General features: G+C 36.3%; 1 protein-coding gene across 2 annotated transcripts in view; it reads left to right on the top strand.

Annotated features, from left to right (window-relative positions):
• The window catches only part of nampt.S (nicotinamide phosphoribosyltransferase S homeolog), a 49,491-nt gene that overhangs the window by 16,978 nt on the left and 14,774 nt on the right, over positions 1–17,739 (top strand). For both annotated transcript variants that reach the window (XM_041587538.1, NM_001089015.1), the window contains 7 exons: positions 2,936–3,092; positions 5,740–5,843; positions 8,397–8,525; positions 9,372–9,530; positions 10,574–10,710; positions 13,539–13,764; positions 13,955–14,074. In XM_041587538.1, coding sequence (XP_041443472.1) covers positions 2,936–3,092; positions 5,740–5,843; positions 8,397–8,525; positions 9,372–9,530; positions 10,574–10,710; positions 13,539–13,764; positions 13,955–14,074 — 1,032 coding nt within the window. The remainder of the gene's footprint in view (positions 1–2,935; positions 3,093–5,739; positions 5,844–8,396; positions 8,526–9,371; positions 9,531–10,573; positions 10,711–13,538; positions 13,765–13,954; positions 14,075–17,739) is intronic.

Here is a 17,739-nt window from a genome sequence, read left to right as displayed (position 1 = left end):
GCAACCATTCAATCACAGGATAAATAGTTGACAACAACAGATTAGTTCTGAAGAATCCTATTGTATACTACAGAGCTTATCTGTTATTGATACAAAAAAGGGGGTTGTGGGTGCACACCTAAGGCTAAATTTTAATATATTTGGGTACAATGGAAGTGCTATTGATCTAGCCATACAATCAATAATAAATGTAAAAGTGCATGTATTTTAAAAACAGGGTTTTATGATCATAAAATTGATAAGCCACCATACCACATCAAGGTAAACCCCCACACGGTGGTCCCTAACTTGTTTACCTCTGGTCATAGTATAAAAGGTCTTTTACCTTTCTGCTTAATTGCATTACTTGGAGTAAATATCTCCTGTGCCTTGGTTTCAACTTGTGGGCTAAATCCACCCCCACCTGGATATGCGGCTTTTAAGAGGGAGACACTGCCCAAAACAACACCCATTTTTGAAAAAAATGTGTTGGTGAAAAGAAACTGAAGGCAAAGTGAAATATGTATAGTTGCACGCTTGTGTATGTGTGTGTGTTGTGTGTGTGTGTATAGAAATGAAAGGGAAAGCTAAATGAGGAGTGTAATATGTGTAAGTTTGTGCAAAAGTGTTACCTAGTGGCAGGTACAGCAAATGTGATAAGTGTCTCATGAGCATTGGTATCAAACAGGGCTTGCACAAATCAAGACCCATTTTTTTTGACAGTTGACAACAGATAAGTTCTGAAGAATCCCATTGTATACTACAGAGCTTATCTGTTATTGGCTGTGTATCCTGTGCCTTTTCTCCTTTTTCAGCTTTAAATGGCAGCCCCCATGGCTACACAGCAGCTTGGTTATATAAACTATTTTAGAGTTTCTGAAGCAAACACACTAGTTGTGCCATTGCAAGGCAACAGTACATTATGTTGTCATTCCTTTTCCTTTAATTTTTTTGGTGTTCATTTAAAGGAAAACTATACCCCCAAACTGGAATATATATTTACATAAATATTGCCCTTTTACATTGCTTGCCTTGAACCACCATTTCGTGACTCTATCTGTGCTGCCTCAGAGATCACCTGACCAGAAATACTACAACACTAACTGTAACAGGAAGAAGTGAGGAAGCAACAGGAAGAACTCTGTCTGTTAATTGGTTAATGTGACCTTACATGTGGTTTGTACGTGTGCACAGTGAATCTTACGATCTCAGGGGGCGGCCCTTATTTTTTTAAAATGGCAATTTTCTATTTATGATTACCCAATGGCACATACTACTAAAAAAGTATATTATTATGATAATGGTTCATTTACATGAAGCAGGGTTTTACACATGAGCTGTTTTACTCAGTATCTTTTAATAGAGACCTACATTGTTTGGGGGGTATAGTTTTTCTTTAAGCATTTGTACTTTTATCCAAGATAGTCCTTATCATTGTTAGTATTCATTCATTGCCCTATGCTGTTATTGAACTATTAATATGTGGTCTTTCCAGTGTACAGTAATCGGCCTTCTGACCTGAAATAGGACTTTTGCAAAAAATATTTTAGGAATTTATCCTTTGGTTCATGCAGGTTAATTTTCAGGAGGCAAATTCTAGGTTCCATTTATAGTAAATAAAACGTTATAAGCATTTAGAGCCTATGGACCAGAAATAGCATATTAATGAGTATTGACTCCTACTGACACCAGAATTAAAAGGAGAACTAAATATTGGTGAAATAATTAGGGCCAAAATATTGTAATTATATTTTGGGCTTCTGTACCAGCCCAGGGCATCCAAAGATTCATTACACATGCTCTGTGCTGCTGTTATAACTGATGCACAATATACTGAATATGTGTAATAGAAATGTCACAATATAAGGTTTATTGGTAAATAATTCAGATTATTGGTTTATGGCATATCAGAAACAAATACAATTAACATCAGAATTTAATAATCTGCCTTGTGGCATAATCTTCATTTACAGGCCAGCCTAATTTTCTGCTAGATTTGCAATGACCCCTAAGCTTAGCTTGTCAGTGACTGCATCTAATAAAATGCAACTCCTGTGACATCTTTGAAAGCCTGGGTCATTACTACTATAGAAATGCTTAACCTAGTTCAATAATTCAGTATATAAAATATGCATTTCTAGCCCTATAGGGGTTAGTTCTACTTTGAACTAACCCTGCTACTTTGAACATACGTTTATAATTTTGGCATAAAAGGATTTATCCTTTGTCAAAAATAATAAAAATATTAAACATGTAATCAGGCATAAAACAAAAAAACTCCCCTTCAACAGAGAGGTAACATTTCTTTTCATAATAAGAACCGAGACCAATGGTATAGTAGGGGGAAATGTAATAAAATTTGCAAAGAGCAAAACTTTGCGAAAACAAGTTTCTCAATGTAATATTCTTCCTTAGGCTTTTACTGCAATGCAAATCTTAACACGTTGCAAACCTTTAACACCTGCTCTGGAGTTTTGTTAAATATTTTGTTGCAAAAATTGTGAAATTGTATTGCATACACTGCGATCGTTCAGAAAAGCAGTTTGGTCTCAAACTTTGTGAGGAAGTAGTGGAGGTCTTTCATCAGTCAAAAATGGCGCAAACATAGTCGCTAACGTTTGTGAAACATATTGCATTCCCCAGTAGTGTTTACTTCTTTTTCAACATCAGTATAAATTCAAGTACTTGCTAATATACATGTAAGCTCCTTCGAAGGCATTATCACACATTTACTGATTCAGATATTTTACCCTCAAGGATTCACATTTGTGCTTCAGCTGAAAGCAAGAATTTCCACTGGCAGCAACGCTCCTTATTTGCTAACATATCTTTTAAATGATATTTAGTTTAGTTAAAATATGCAGTATATGTAATATAACAGTGAAGAAAATTTTACCATATCTCTTGCATATGTAGGTTTTTCGCTGAATTCTCACTGGTATAATTTGGTTTGCAGGTTACACATTACAAGCAGTACCCACCAAATACCAGCAGAGTATACTCTTACTTTGAGTGTCGGGAAAAGAAGACCGAAAACTCAAGAATAAGGAAGGTCAAATATGAAGAAACTGTCTTCTATGGTTTGCAGTATACTCTGAAGAAATATCTGGAAGGTAATTTAAGAGTTAATCCACCCAAACTTTCTGAATTCTTGACATAACATTTTACTTGGTACTGCAAGTATGTGCTAACAACCTCAATTGCCACCATGTCAAAAAAAAACAAAAAAACAGGACCATTCAAATACCATTCAAGTATTTAAAGGCTCCACACACAAAAAAAAGACCAAATTCACAAGGGTGCAATCAATAAACACACACACACACGTGTAATATATACTTATGTTTCTTTTAATTGTCCAGTGGGGGGGGGGAATGGGGGAAGTACCCAAAAAGAATTACCCCAGAGCCTTAATACAAAAAGATAGAAGTACTAGTTTTTAGTGTTTGGGGAGGAGTTGTTCAGAGAGGTCTGTGATGAATGGACAGCCCTGTAATAGACCTTTAATTTTAAACCGTGCTTGGTCACTAGGGTCATTGACCTTTATCAGCCATGTAGGTCAGTTTCTACTTGTATTATGGAGCTATCTACATTTGACTTAAAGTTAATTTTGGGATAACCTGCTCTTTAAAATATTTATCCTTTGAAATTTATATTATGCAGCACTTTATGAAGATAATGTATGTTTATTATTTACATCAATCCCTAATCAAGTGACATTTAGCATCTAATTTATGTATGACTACACATAAACCAAGGTCAGGTTATCATGAGCCAGTTAACCTTGCTGTATGTTTTAGTGAGGGAAGCAACTAGAGGAAACCCACAAAGACAACTGAGAGCATACAAACTTGTAGCAAACACAATAGCTATAAGGTCTCCAAACAGGCATATCTTTTACAGATATGGCCACCTTGAGGTGGGCAATATTGGACTGACCTAGTCAATTGCTCTCGGTCCAACCAATCAGATCACAATCCAGTACAAGCAAGCCCTCAGGGTGATGACTGTATTAAAGAGGTGATGTTTTCCTAGCCCCGGCATGTTTTTTAAACCTGATTTTTGGCCTCATAGCTCAGGGAGGCCCATTGTCAGGGCCATACATAGACCGTTAAGATGCTGACACGATCAGCCCGTGTATGACCATCTTAAGCCATTGTGCTGCCTGTACGCCAGATGTTTTTTTCCAGTTTAACAATATTAATAGCAAAAGAGTGGTCTTTTTTATAAAAAGCACAAGTGTAATCACATCCCAACCACCTAGTATCTGAATACGAAAAACTGAGAAGTCCAACATACCCGCCCTTTAGCTACTGCTAAATTATAGCATCTATTGGTGTGGTTATTATAGTACCATACTCTGTTATTGATGCTATTGCTTGAGCATCAGCTGAGCTACGCTGCCAAATCTCTTTCAGGAATTCATGCAGTATTCAGTAGAAATGTGCCACCAGTGACCTAATGAATAGATTAAAAAAGAACATTAGAGATGAGTATACAATGCCATTGTGAAATATGTATTTTTATCTGATGCATTTGTCAATAAAGCTAAGCTTTGAGTGAAAAAAAGGAACAGTAGAAATTATCTTCTAAACTCTCTAAAAAGGACTGCAATATATTGTATCTGCTCTGGACTCTGCAAGGAAATATTTCCAAATTGCAAGAAAAAAAACCTTTTCTTTACATACAGTAGCTTCTTACATGAATCAATATGAACTTGCATCACTAATGGTACATGCTAACCATGATCCAACAGAAATATCCTGTATCTAGGAGGCACAGATTAGTTTGTCAGTTTGTCAAATTGACATTATAGAGTGGCCAGCCCAATCCCCAGGCCTTAATCCAATAGAAAACTTGTGGGATGACATCAAACATGCTGTTACTGAGGCAAAACCAAGAAATGTAGAAGAATTGTGGAATGTAACAGGTGCCAGAAGTTGGTGGACTCCATGTAACACAGATGTGCAGCAGTTCTCAGAAACACTGGTTATACAACTAAATATTAGTTCAGTTATTCAACGGAAAACAAAATCTTAAAACATTTTTTCAGTTTGTAGAGTGAATGTTTGAGTTTGCAAACTAACGGTCTGATATTCCCTTTTCAACACTTTCAATTAAGAAATTACACAAATTTGATCATTGTTTGTTTTGATTTGGAATAGAATGTGCAGTGTTCGCAATGCATTTGCGTGTATGGAAATAAAAGCTAGTATAAGTATTTGAGCTTTATTCACTACTGTAATAATTGGTTCAGTATTCATCCTATTCAGTGTTTTCAGATTTTATTTATTTTGCTTTTTAATGATGAGCATACCAAGGTAGTTGATTCTTTTCATGTTTCAAAGCTGCTAGCAGTTAGAATAGGCTAAAAATTACATCATGCTACCAGCATGGAGCAGTATTTATTCAGAATTCTTGAGACCTTGGTAAATTCTTGTTAATTATACTGTATTATGGAGCAAAAACAAATGAGTAAAAAAAAAAATCATTTTAGCAGGCCACTTTAATAAATGGCAGCCCCATTTTTTTTATATTTTATATATCACAAGTTTACAGATAATATCCATACCTGTATTGAAACTATTGTAGTTAACTCCTCTTATCCAGACCAACTATGTGTACATAATATCCTGCCAATAGCTGTAAACTTATTCATCTTTATGATGGACCATGAGGTACTCTGAAAATTGTATTTATTTTATGAAATTTTTTTTGTTCTATTTTATGTTTGTACTGATTTAAAACCTCTTTTATCAGGCAAAGTAGTGACCAAAGAGAAAATTCAGGAAGCCAAAGAAGTGTATCGAGAACACTTTCAGGATGATGTATTTAATGAGAAGGGATGGAACTACATTCTAGAGGTAAGGTGGAAAAGGAATCAGGAAAGTTCAGTTATTTCATGATTTGTCTTTTAGGCAGCTTCAGAATGTGGAATATTTGCCTGAAACCTGATGTATCATACATACTGTGCCTAAAAATTGCATATTTTTACCATTTTGCATCTTTTTTTTTTGTAGCTGTGTTTATGGATAAATAGAAAAGGGAAATCTGTATTTTATATTGATCTTTTATGTGTCCCTTAACTGTGCAACATGCTGCAGTCGGCTTAGTGTTGTTAAAATAACAGTAATGTTTCTTAGTTTCGTTAAGGTTCTAAATCCAAATGAACTGTAAAATCCATAACTGGCAATTTTCAATTAGTGAGGACTGGTGAGAGGTAGTTTTTTTTTTTTTAAATTTCTTTTTTTATTGCTTTTTAAACAAACAAACATACATCCACATCTTGAGTGCATCAGTTTTAACATCGTCCATTCGTTATCTGTTATGCAAAATTGACAGAGAATAGCAAGTTCAAAGCATATGTCAGAAATATACCATAGACACAAATTGAATCGTAAGCCTTTACATAGAATGGAGAAATGTCAGAATACCTGGATGTCAACTATCATACAAACAAAATAAAAGAACATAATACCCATCAGCATTGTTTGAGTTATTATTCCACCATTACTTCCCTGGCTAACTTGGGGTGGGGGGTGGGGTAAATTAGGGAGGAAGGGGGTTGTGGGTTCCCTGGGAATTAGTTAAATGACAGTCTAGGGCAGGTAGGTGCTCAGTGATCCAGGGTGACCAGATTTTTTTAAATTTGTTTGGGCAACCTCTCTGCAAATATAATAGCTGGTATGGAGGGACAGCATCATTGACCATCTGTATCCAATGGAGTTTTTGAGGGGGGTGAGCTGATTTCCACCTCATAGCAATGAGTCTTTTTGCCTGTATAAACAGGAAATTAAGGAGAGTCTGCTCTGCAGCGGTAGGGGCAGTGTCTTCAACTTGGTTTAACAGTACTGTTTCAGGGTTGAAAGGGACAATAAGTGCTAGGACGAGACTTATTTCCTCTATCACTTTTCCCCAAAATCTCCTTATTTGTGGGCAGAGCCACACCATCTGTATGAAATTCGTTGGGGAGTGGGAGCATTTAGGACAAACGTCTGGTACATTAGGGTTTATGACATGGAGCCTATGGGGCGTCAAATAGGTCCTATGAAGGTATCGAAACTGAATCATTTTATCTTTAGAGCTAACAAGCTTTGAACTATGTGTTTCCAGAATATTTTCCCACATATCAGTGGTGAGCTGCGGAACGTCCTGTAGCCATTTGTTGTATAATTTGTTAAGTATAGGGTCCTTAGGGGTATTCAAAAGAGCATAAAATTGGGAAACTGGTTTGGTAAGATCTGGATTAAATGCTAGGACCTCAAGTTTTTGGGGTGAAGTGTCTAGGTGGACTAGTCCGAACTGTGTGTTTATGGCCTGGCGCAATTGCAAAAAACGGAAAAACATCTTATTAGGCATGTTGAAGGTAAGTTTTAGCTCGTCAAAAGTAAGCAATTCGCCCCGTGCCATGACTTGCCCTAGGTATTTAATGTTATACCGGGCCCAGATTGTAGGGTCTGGTATAGTCCGTAATTGTGGGAGTTGTGGGTTAAACCAAAGAGGCTGGTTAGGCGAGTATTGATTTTCACACTTCGGAAAAAGTTGTAAGGCAATTTTCCAAGTTCGGACCGTGGCTGTCATTAGTTGTGTGGGGGACTCATAGTCTTTGGTGCCCCGGTACAACATATTTTTAAGAGCTTCATAAGAGCCAGCTATTTGGGCCTCTAGATTAGTAGTGGCATTTTGAGTGGAGGGGACTATCCACCACCAGGCAGTAACCAGTTTAGTGGCACGGTAGTAGAAATATAAGTTGGGTGCTGCCAGTCCTCCCGAATCCACTGGGAGTTGCAGTGAGTGCATTGCGATTCGAGGAGTCGCTGCTGCCCAGTATAAGGAAGTAGTTAAGGAGTTCAATTTGCGAAAGAAGCTCTTAGGTATTACAATAGGGGCCTGCCGAAAAAGGTATGTGAACTTTGGGAGCATGATCATTTTAAATAGATTCACTCTACCTAATAGAGTTAAGGGGAGAGTATTCCAAATTTTGGATTTGTTTTCCAGCTTTAACATTAGGGGGGTTAAGTTTAACTCAATAAATTTATCTAGTTGGCGGTGTATGTGCACCCCCAAATATTTAAAAGTATCAACCCATTGCAGTTTCACTTGCACTCTCTGGTGGGTGAGAGGTAGTTTTAGGTGTTTTATCTGTGTCATTAACTAGTAGACAGATATTTTTGTTGACCAGCCCAATGAGACCTAGGGTATATATGTTTGCAAGTCTTGGAGCAAATTGGCATGTAGACATGGGTACAAGCTGTTGCTGTGAAGGAATGGAATCTTAAAGCCACACTTTTATGCTGTAAGATCATGATGCTAAGAATATACATTTTGTATTTAGTGATCATTTCATTTAACCAGAAGACTGAATTATTTACTTATATTCACATCTTAAATTATAAATTTTGTTTTGTTTTAAATAGAAATATGATGGCCATCTCCCTATTGAAATCAAGGCTGTTCCGGAAGGCAGTGTGATTCCAAGGGGAAATGTACTTTTTACAGTGGAAAATACAGATCCTGAATGCTACTGGCTAACCAATTGGATTGAGGTACACATTAATGTAAATTGAAAATAATTAAAGTGTAACTGTCGTTGTGTAAAAGAATGATTATACATCCTCCACACGTCACATAATCTTTCATACTAAGCTATAAGCGTCTTAACTTTTAAAATGTTAACATTTTAATGTGCTTAATTACTATTCTCTGGTGTAGAATATGGTTACTCTGAACCAGAAGCCTTTCTGAAGCCACCCATGTGTATTAAAATATTCATAGGCTATGCGGAGTTGTAGCTTAGTTACCAATAGAAGGCTTTAGGATCACCCAAAAGCTATGAACATATAAAGGTAACTAAAACCAACGTGTGATTTGCTTGTTAATTCATCCGAGGTCAAACCGTATGTCTTGTTATACTCTACTTATAGTTATAATATGAAATGATATTCAAAGTTTTTTGTTTACATAATGACACTGAGGCATATGATATGCTCTTATCTTGTTCAACTGTTCTTGTATCAGTCACATTAGAGCATAAAACATTAAGTTCTTCATATTATTTGCATCCTCCATTTAAATATGCAATCAGTATACCTAATGTGCTAAGATAATTGTACTTTATTAGCAGCAGCAAATATGTTTTTATTGCAGAAATATTTTCAGTTATTTGGGGGTAAGACCGAATTAAGGGCACAGCAAAGCCCATTGTAATGAATACAATCATATATTTCAAAACGTTGTTTGTAATGGGAACTTTACTTGATGGAAAATTTATTGATAAAACTGTTATTCACAAAAATTGTCAAACAGTTTATTGCAAGTAGAGAAAACGTTATGGTGTTGTGATGAACTTATTTCAAAGATCTTTTAATGTTTAATATATTTATATTTTTTAGACCATTTTGGTGCAAACATGGTACCCGATTACTGTGGCAACAAATTCAAGAGAACAGAAGAAGATCTTGGCAGAATACTTGTTTGAAACCTCTGGTAGTTTAACGGGTTTGGAGTACAAATTGCATGATTTTGGCTACAGAGGAGTTTCTTCACAAGAGGTATCGTACAGGAATATTATTTTGATGTCATAAATAGTAGTTGATTATTCATAAGGTTCTAGTGATCATTTTTGATATTGTGCGAATTTGCCTCCATAGTGAAAGAAATTCTTCTCCAACCATATAGAACCCTAGCCCGTATCATTTCCATCAAGATTTCCTCCTGCTACTGAAAAAAGTAGTGTGGGAACACTTCCTATTATAGCAGTTTAGCTGTTGGCTAGCTGCATAATTTTCTAAAGGTATAAAATACATTATATATGCAATGCACAATAGCCATAGATATCCTGTGAAGTATATCCCTATAAAGGTGCTTGTTTATATCCTCCACTATACAGTAATTGGTAATCTACTAATATTTATTGTGTTTTGTGAATCATAGAAACTGATATTATAAAAACCTATCCTACCCCCAATTTTCTTAAATCCTTAGGGTATCATAGGCTACCCCGTTATCTGTAAAATGTCAGTCTGTACTTCAAAGAATTACCTTGCAAAGTAAAAGCCATTTCCCTGCTCTATCACAGCCTCTTAACTTACAATTCAGGTCATCAAAACTGGGTCTTCATTTTGTTTAAGTTGGAAAATTGTAATGGAAACACAGTGCAAAACTGTTAACCTTACTTAGTTTGGGTCCCTCAAGGGAAGGGTGGAAGTTAAAGGAAAACTAAACCCCTGAACAATGTAGGTGTCTAAAAATATATTGCATAAAACCCTGCTTCATGTAAATAAACCATTTTCATAGAAATATACATTTTTAGTAGTACGGGTATTGGACCCCTTATCCAACGTCCCATCATCCGGCACTCTGGAGCACCCACTCCAAACTCCGGAATGGTCCAGCAACCTGCCCCAAAATCCAGACATCCGTTCCTTTAATTAGTAAAGAAATTACATATCTGGCAAACAAGCCTAAAATACGATTCATTGTGCTCTCAAACAAACCAAATAAGCTACATGGTTATGCACATAATTATATTTAAGCAACTATAAGATCATTATATTTATGGTTCTGTGCATTATATATTCTATATATTTTTAAGACTGCAGGAATTGGTGCCTCTGCCCACCTTGTGAACTTTAAAGGAACGGATACTGTTGCAGGAATTGCATTGATAAAACGCTACTATGGAACAAAGGATCCAGTCCCAGGATTTTCAGTACCAGCTGCTGAACATAGGTAGAGTGCTGTTATTTTACTTCCAATGTTTTTTCCCCTTTCCCTAACCCTTGCTCAATTTACAGGTTGTTATGATTTGTGTATCCAATATATGTATTGAAGCAGGCCCGGACTGGCAATCTGTGGGCTCTGGCAAATGCCAGAGGGGCTGCTATAAGGTCCCATAGAAAGTCAGTATTTAGTGGGCTGGTGGGAGCTGTTTGGGCCTCTTTGTGGGCTGATTGGGCCTCTCTGTACCTGAAATGCCAGGGCCTATTTTAATTCTCAGTCCGGACCTGTATTGAAGTAGTGTTCGCTGCAGACATTTTGCTTTTAGAGGTGGGTGATTCATGGCCTGGTATGTTCATTCCTGTGAAGTTAGCACTAATTTCACAGGAGAAGAAGAGAAATTTTCTATAAAGCTTTGATTTGTTAAGCAGCAAGCCGACATTGCTGTGTAAATGCTGCCTGCAGAATTCAATTATTTGTGAGAATTTAATAACTACTAGCCAACAATTACAACTAGTGTTGTATGCTCTACTCTCTACAGCATATAGGCACCAAATTCAGATTATTAAAATTGCTTGATACTGAAATCTCCACTCCAAAAAAAATTTTTTAAAGCAAATATTAAACTAAATACTATGGTAACATTTTCATATTTGATTGTTAGGCTATCATAAATATTTGTGAACATTAGTACAGGTATGGGATTTGTTATTCAGAATAACATAGTAACATAGTAAGTTAGGTTGGATAAAAAGGCATGCATGTTCAACTTTTATTTGTGTATATGTATATATGCATTAACAGAATACATTCTCCATACTTTGTATACGTTTTTAATAGTGTCTGATTTCAGAAACATAATCCATACTGCCCAAGTAATGTTTATCATGTAAATACGATAATTCCTCCATGCGCATTACATGCCCCATTTCAGAAAAGTTCAACTTTTTAAGTCTATATATAACCTACTTAACTGCCAGTTGATCCAGAGGAAAAATCTGAAGCCTCTCCAATTTGCCTAAGCGGGGTAAAAAATTCCTTCCTGACTCCAAGATGGCAATTGGACTAGTCCCTGGATCAACTTGTACTATGAGCTATCTTCCATAACCCTGTATTCCTTCACTTGCTAAAAAGCCATCCAACCCCTTCTTAAAGCTATCTAATGTATCCGCCAGTATGCTTGGGACCTGGGACTTTCCAGATAATGGGTCTTTCTGTAATTTGGATCTTCATACCTTAAGTCTACTGATAAATCATTTAAACATTAAATAAACCCAACAGTCTGGTTTTGTTTCCAATAAGGGTTAATTGTATCTTAGTTTGCATTGAGTTCTGTTCTATTATTACAGAGAAAAAAGAATGTTGTTTTTTTAAAAAATTTTTATAAAATGCAGTCTGTGAGAGATGGCCATTCCGTGATTCGGAGCTTTCTGTAGAATGGGTTTTCTGATAACTGATCCCATGCCTGTATTGTCAACATTAGTCAAGTAATTGTGTGTTTTTTGTTTTGTTCACTATGTCGGTAAAAAATCAGAAGTTCCATTATACTATTCTGTGATTCTGAGATAATAAAGAATTCTACCCATAGAATTATTTTATTAATTATCTAGAAGTTTCTAACAATTCTTTGCAGATTTCCCAACCTCTGGTTGAAGTCTTAATGAGTATTACAATATTTCTTAAAGGAATTGTTCAGTGTAAAAATAAAAACTGGGTAAATCGACAGGCTGTGCAAAATAAAAAATGTTTCTAATATAGTTAGTTGGGCAAATATGTAATGTATAAAGGCTGGAGTGATTTGATGTATAACATGTCAGTCAGAACACTACTTCCTGCTTTTCAGCTCTCTTGGTTTACACTGACTGGTTACCCTGGCTACCAGGCAGTAACCAATCAGAGACTTGAGTGGGGGCCACATGGGTCATATGTGTTGCTTTTGAATCTGAGCTGAATACTGAGGATCAATTGCAAACTCACTGAACAGAAATGTACCATGTGGCCCCCCTTCAAGTCACTGACTAACTCAGAGTTATAGAGCTGAAAAGCAGGAAGTTGGATTCTGGCTGTTTTATTAGACATCTGTTCACTCCAGCCTTTATACATTACATTTTTGGCTAACTAACTATATTAGAAACATTTTTTATTTTGCACAGCCTGTCTATTTACCCAGTTTTTATTTTCACACTGAACTATTCCTTTAAGACAAATCTTTTCTTAACACAGATATTTGTCTTAAGACGAATATTTCATAAGCAAAAAAAAGATAAAGAAGCATAGAATAATAATAGGAAAAAATACTTGAAATATTTGTACTAAGGATGAAGCTGTATTCATTTGCTATTTAATTTCTGATGCATAAGTGTACCTCCACAATTAAATATTGAATTTTTCTTTGCTGTGGCTTTTGATTGATTAACAGTGCTTGTAATATATATTTTAACTGACAACATGCCAGCAGTCTTGCTTTTTTTCTTTTTACTGGGAGGTCTGGAGAATGGTTTTTCTTTATATCCAAATGTTTTTCCCTATATATTGTGAGGCCTTACTTACTAATTACGTGTGCAAATGTTTTCTTGAATAATCACTTAATGTGGCAGAATATTCCAGTGCACGTATATATATATATATATATATATATCTCAAAAAACTGGAATGTTTAAATGAACTGGGAAAATAAATATATAATTAAAGCTGTTCGAGACCATTCCCATTGATTCCTATTGAACCTCGCTAGCTTTTTTTTTTTTTGCTTCTGATAGAATTGTGAATTAGAAATTATTTTTCTAATGTATGTATAGCACAGATTTATATTTTGTTTCCTCCTTTTCCTTGTTTTTCAGTACAATAACAGCATGGGGAAAAGACCGTGAAAGAGACGCTTTTGAACATATTGTAACACAGTTTTCTAATGTACCCGTCTCTGTGGTCAGCGACAGCTATGATATTTACAATGCATGTGAGAAAATCTGGGGGGAAGATTTAAGAAGTTTAATTGAATCAAGAAGTGCCAAGGCACCACTAATAATCCGACCAGATTCTGGAGATCCTCTTGACACTGTATTAAAGGTAAGATGTTATATAGCATACATTTCTAAGGATTTACAAGTTGTAATTTTTTAGATTTTTAATCTCTTGCAAAAAATCTCTAAAGAATTTGCTTGGCTAATTCTGTACTGTGTGGTATAAATATTGTTGTTTTATTTTCCAAACTGGTTTTTATTACAATTAACTTTAAGATGGTTATCTTGTGTTCCAGGTCCTAGACATTTTAGGAAGGAAGTTCCCATTGGAGGAAAACTCAAGAGGCTATAAAGTTTTGCCCCCTTACATTCGAGTTATCCAAGGTGATGGTGTGGATATTAATACTCTTCAAGAGGTTAGGACATTTCTTAATTTTACAGAATGGATTTTGTAACTGATATGCCAGACCATCCATGTTGTGCAAGTTTTGTGCTTTCCAAAAAAAACATATTACGATCATCCTTCACACACACACACAACTCTAATTGATATGGGGTGCCGTTTGTCCCAAATACATTCTGTATACAAAACTATCCCTAATACACAGAATGAATGTCTCTCATGTTATATAAGTATTTGTGACCATACACAGATAAAAAAAATATACAAAAGACTTATTTCTATTAAAGAATGAAAACAAAATCTGGTTAGTGCACAAAAGGATGTCATTATATCACAAACTCCATTCTGTACAGTTTAGCAAGCAATCTGTCTCACAAATGTATAACCTCCATGTAATGGACGCACTTATGTGCAGAGTTACTTACAGAATGAATTATGTAAAAACAAAGTTGGACATAATATATAATAGTCTAACTAACTAGTGCTTGTCAAGATAGATTTGACTGACAAAATAGATATCTGTGACAGAAAGCAAGATTTTATAGCACAGGATTCATTCTTTCCACAAAATGACAGTTTTCTTTCACAAAACAGATAAAATAACCATTCTGTGAAGCAACACTGTCAGTCACATTCCTGAACCAATAAGAACAAAGCTTATTGCCATATACAAACAAGATGAGAAGTGGCCAGCTCTGCTCCACATGGCTAAGGCAAAGTATCTGACCTGCTATAGAGGGCGCCCTCTAATGTCCCCTGTGCTGATTAGTAATAAACATGAACAAACCTTTCCTAAAAGAGCTGCTGTTAAACACTACAGGTTCATAAATGGAAGTTTTTACAAATGGTTGAGAAATATAATGCTGCACTTCTAATGATTGTAGAAAAAGAAAAGTATGCAAAACATAAATATGCTTATTTTAGGTGATATGGCTATTCTTATTGTAGTACCTGCTTGTGTGGCCATTTTGGTTAAGGGCATTCCTGCTGTTTTGCCATTATCTTCTGACTTACTCCTGTTCCTCTTCCTGTCTAAGCTGAGAGCAATAATGTTCTTAGCTATAGTTCAACTACTACATAATAGATTTAGCCAGAGACTTGGGACTGATCATGTGCATCACATATTGTGTATAGTATGATGTGTAGGTTATATGAGCAGCCACTCCTGAGTACTGTGTGTAAACAAAAGACTTCAGGACTTCAACTTCACCTCCTTTCGTGAATTTGTGTCTTTTCACCACTTCGGGACTTCAGCTTCGTCTTTTCGGCACTTCTGCATTCGGTAATATGTGAAATGGCCGCACGGCTCGGGCACTCGTAAAGGGGACCCGGCTCTTTCAAAAATGCAGCACTTCTGGGCCCCCCTTCAGGCCCGGAACACTTGTCCCCCCTGTTGGCGGCCCTGGACATGCATGTGCGCAGTTGTGCTCTCTGCTCTAGTGTTGTGCCCCCCTCGACCCACTCTGATGTGAAAGGGTTAAGCACTGGGCAGGTAAGGGGACGGCATCATTAGAGTCTTTTGTTATAAATAAATATAAAGCATTGTATAGCTTGTTGCTTCTATATAAATAGATTATGATACCCTAAAATTGCCCCTGCTTAAATGACCCCCTTTTGTTTATACACAGTACTCAGGAGTGGCTGCTCATATAACCTACACATCATACTATACAGAATGCGTGACTGTGCACATGATCAGTCCCAAGTCTCTGGCTAAAGCTATTATGTAGTAGTTGTACTATACCTACCAACATTTTGGAAATAAAAAGAGAGACAAAAATTTTTTTTGCATGTAGTGCAGCAATTTTTTTGACCACACCCATTTTGTGGCTGCATCCCCTAATTACCATGTTCATTTTACAAAGTTTGGCAGGTTATAAAAATTTTAAAATAGTTCTCCTTATCTAAACTGTTAAAATTACTTATTTTCTTATCTCAAAATTGTTATAAAGCATCTTAGTTGCACCTGTTAGCTGTACTGGCCTCTCTGCCAAAAGCCAATTAAGTTAGAAACTTTGTTTCTTTTTCTGGCTGTTCAGTGCAGAGAAAAGAGGGACTTTCCAATACAAATGAGGGACCTCAAGTTGAGCTGTCAAAAGAGGGACTGTCCCTCTGAAAAAGGGACAGTTGGGAGGTATGTGTGCACATGATCAGTCCCAAGTCTCTGGCTAAATCTATTATGTAGTAGTTGAACTATAGCTAAGCACATTATTAAGAGACTACTACAAGCTAATTGGTGCAAGATTACAGCTAGGAGGAGACATTGGAGTCTAACTATCATATACAAAACTTATAACTGACTCTGAGAGACAGGCAAAGCAGCCAGACAAGCACAGTAACTTCTAGTACATTTAATAGAAGATGGCAGGTGGGTGTGGCCTGTCCCATTATTGCTCTCAGCTTAGACAGGAAGAGGAATAGGAGTAAGTCATAAGATAATGGCAAAACAGCAGGAATGCCCTTAACCAAAATGGCCACACAAGCAGGTTACTACAATAAGAATAGCCATATCACCTAAAATGATCATATTTATGTTTTGCATACTTTTCTTTTTCTACATTCATTAGAAGTGCAGCATTATATTTCTCAGCCATTTGTAAAAACTTCCATTTATGAACCTGTAGTGTTTAACAGCAGCTCTTTTAGGAAAGGTTTGTTCATGTTTATTACTATGCAGCACAGGGGACATTAGAGGGCGCCCTCTATAGCAGGTCAGATACTTTGCCTTAGCCATGTGGAGCAGAGCTGGCCACTTCTCATCTAGTTGGTATATGGCAATAAGCTTTGTTCTTATTGGTTCAGTTATGTGACTGACAATGTTGCTTCACAGAATGGTTATTTTATCTGTTTTGTGAAAGAAAACTGTCATTTTGTGGAAAGAATGAATCCTGTGCTATAAAATCTTGCTTTCTGTCACAGATATAGTAGGACCAGCGCCTGTGGCAATAAAGAGTTAAAAACCAATATGGTGCAGTATTTTTAATTCAAGTGGCATCACCCAGTGATAGTAGACTATAATGGGTGTCTATTCCTCCACCTTTTTTGTTTGCTCCATGACTCAGATGAGAAGGGAAACTGGTAAGTATGTTTCTTTTTAAAACTCCTTCACCTTTAAGGGATTGGATCCACCAATAGCTAAAGTGCCTACTTACAGACTTAAAATTTCAATATAGCACATAACCACATGTGGATGTAAGATTATCAGCAGCCGTCCCCTCACCGAATAGTAAAATTGCCTACTCACAGACCCAAGGGTTAATTCAGCATATAATCTTAACCGTACATAGATCCTCCTCCTGTTACACACGTCCCTCCGTTGTTTTGGTGCGAGGAGTAAAGGATTAAAAAGGAAAATAGTATAGTCCTGCTTTTATTTTTAAAAAAACATAATAAAACCAATATTGCACTCACATGTGTTTGTTAAAATCATCGCAATTAGTCCATACAAGGTGCTGTGTCCCAATTCTGTGGTGCTGCCAGATTGTGTGTATCTTTGTCCACTCTTTGGGAATGCTGCGACCTTGATCTTGTAGTCCTTGATCGCCTAGAATTGGGACACAGCACCTTGTATGGACTAATTGCGATGATTTTAACAAACACATGTGAGTGCAATATTGGTTTTATTATGTTTTTTTAAAAATAAAAGCAGGACTATACTATTTTCCTTTTTAATCCTTT

This window comes from Xenopus laevis, chromosome 3S (genome assembly GCF_017654675.1).
Source record: "Xenopus laevis strain J_2021 chromosome 3S, Xenopus_laevis_v10.1, whole genome shotgun sequence".
In the NCBI taxonomy this organism is placed as follows: Eukaryota; Metazoa; Chordata; class Amphibia; order Anura; family Pipidae; genus Xenopus; species Xenopus laevis.
Note: the sequence above shows the minus strand (reverse complement) of the source record. Positions and strands in the feature narration are given on the sequence as shown.